At 32.8% G+C, this 1748-nt stretch overlaps 1 protein-coding gene across 1 annotated transcript; it reads right to left on the bottom strand.

Moving 5' to 3' along the window:
* Positions 1–337: 337 nt before the first annotated feature.
* Positions 338–1497, bottom strand: LOC105461520 (protein glass-like; the record flags this gene model as incomplete). Its single annotated transcript, XM_011708021.1, has 2 exons — positions 1158–1497; positions 338–697 (listed from the first exon to the last, which is right to left on the bottom strand). Coding segments are annotated over exons 1-2 (626 nt in total), but the record flags the coding sequence as incomplete, so codon positions are not given.
* Between the last annotated feature and the right edge of the window lie 251 nt (positions 1498–1748).

Here is a 1748-nt window from a genome sequence, read left to right as displayed (position 1 = left end):
TAACTCGATTTACTAAAGAACCACCTTAAATGTCCAAAAATTGTTTTATGTAATTTAAAATCCAAAAAGCAATCTACGTTTTTAAATAAAAATAATTTTTTTATTTTTACTATTTTTAAGTGCACTCTGTCTCTTAATCTAAATATATTAAAATTAAAAGAAAATGTACAATATTTTTAATGTAATTGTATTATCACTAAAATGATTTTGTTTTAAAAAATGATAAAATAAAATAGAATAAATTAATATATAAATTTCTCTTTTTCCTTCTTTTTTTTCCTTCTTTCAAATCCAGCAAATTCTATATTTTTTTCATCAACAACACGGAAGTACCAACCTGAACGGCTTCTCTCCGGAATGAGTGCGTAAGTGAGTTTTGAGAGTACTAGGTCTAGCATATGATTTGCCACATATTCTGCACAAGTTGGGTCTGCCATTATCTTCGAGGGTGATGCCACCCACGGCTGGACTCGTGGTATTTACACAGATTGAGTGTTCATCCCCGAGCTGCAGTCGGCCACCACTGTGATGTGATTGGGGGTGGGAATGGGGATGACCGATCAGACCGCTATTGGATGGCGTGCCTTGATTCACCCTCGCGGTCGTTTGCGCTGCCACCTCCACCGGATTGCCATACTGAGGGGCGGGACTTAGGAGAGGTTCCACGCCCCAAGCTGACGAATAACTTTGTTCGTATCTAGAAACACACACAAAGATAAAGTTCATACAGACATATAATAGAAAGGTAGAGATAAAATCAAATATATCTGCACTTTGTAAAGAAGATGCAGAAAACAAGATAGCGATTATTGTTGGAAGATAAATTATCTCTCTTATAAAAGTAATAAATCTCTCTTATAAATGATGATTGAGATGTAGTTTCTTAGATAATATTATAATGCAAGGATGAAAATTCTGAGACGAGTAATTTTTTCTAATTATTTTTAAAGATACTTTTAACAATAAAATATCTGATGTAATTGTATTATAAAATTAGTAATAATAATTAGAATAACAATCATAAGTGCGAATTTTTTGGACTATTTTTTGATACAAAAAATATTAAATAATAATATAAAAATGTTAAACATATAATTCAATATAATTTTGTATATAAAAATATTGAATATTAAAGAAAGAAAATGAAGAATCCTTACCCAGAATGCATATTCATGTTCATGGTCATGTTCATCGACACATTGACGGACATAGCGGCGGATGCAGAACCGTAGTGACCCGGACCTGGGACCGACGGGCCCAGATTTTGCATATAGTCCTGCGAATAATGATGAGCCGCAGTGGAGCCGGCGCCAGTGGTATAATAGCCAGTTGTCGGACTTCCAGGATGCACCACCGCATGTTTCAGGGATAAAAGAACATCGGCAACGCCCTCGCCGTTTGCACCATTGTTCGACCTTGGCATGCATTCGCTGCGTGAACAACCCCAACTGGAAAAAGCCTTGAATTTTACAGATTTCGTCGAAATTGTTAAATTTGTAAACAAATAAAAGCATAATTGTGAAAGAGAGAAAAATAAAACTGTGTGTGTATTTAGCTATAATATACAATATATTTTTTAAATTATTTTTAATTAAAATTAGAAAAATTTACACATATTAATTAAATAGAATAAAATATAAATTTACAGAATAGAATTAAATATCACTTCAATATTAAGTTTAGTATTCAAAGAATAAAAAAGACAAAAACTATGGAAAGAAGAAAAGAAAAAGATCGGAAGAGCACAC

This window comes from Wasmannia auropunctata, unplaced genomic scaffold (genome assembly GCF_000956235.1).
Source record: "Wasmannia auropunctata unplaced genomic scaffold, wasmannia.A_1.0 LD285824.1, whole genome shotgun sequence".
NCBI classification, from domain to species: domain Eukaryota; kingdom Metazoa; phylum Arthropoda; class Insecta; order Hymenoptera; family Formicidae; genus Wasmannia; species Wasmannia auropunctata.
The sequence above is the reverse complement of the archived record's forward strand: the minus strand, read 5'-3'. Positions and strand labels throughout refer to the sequence as shown.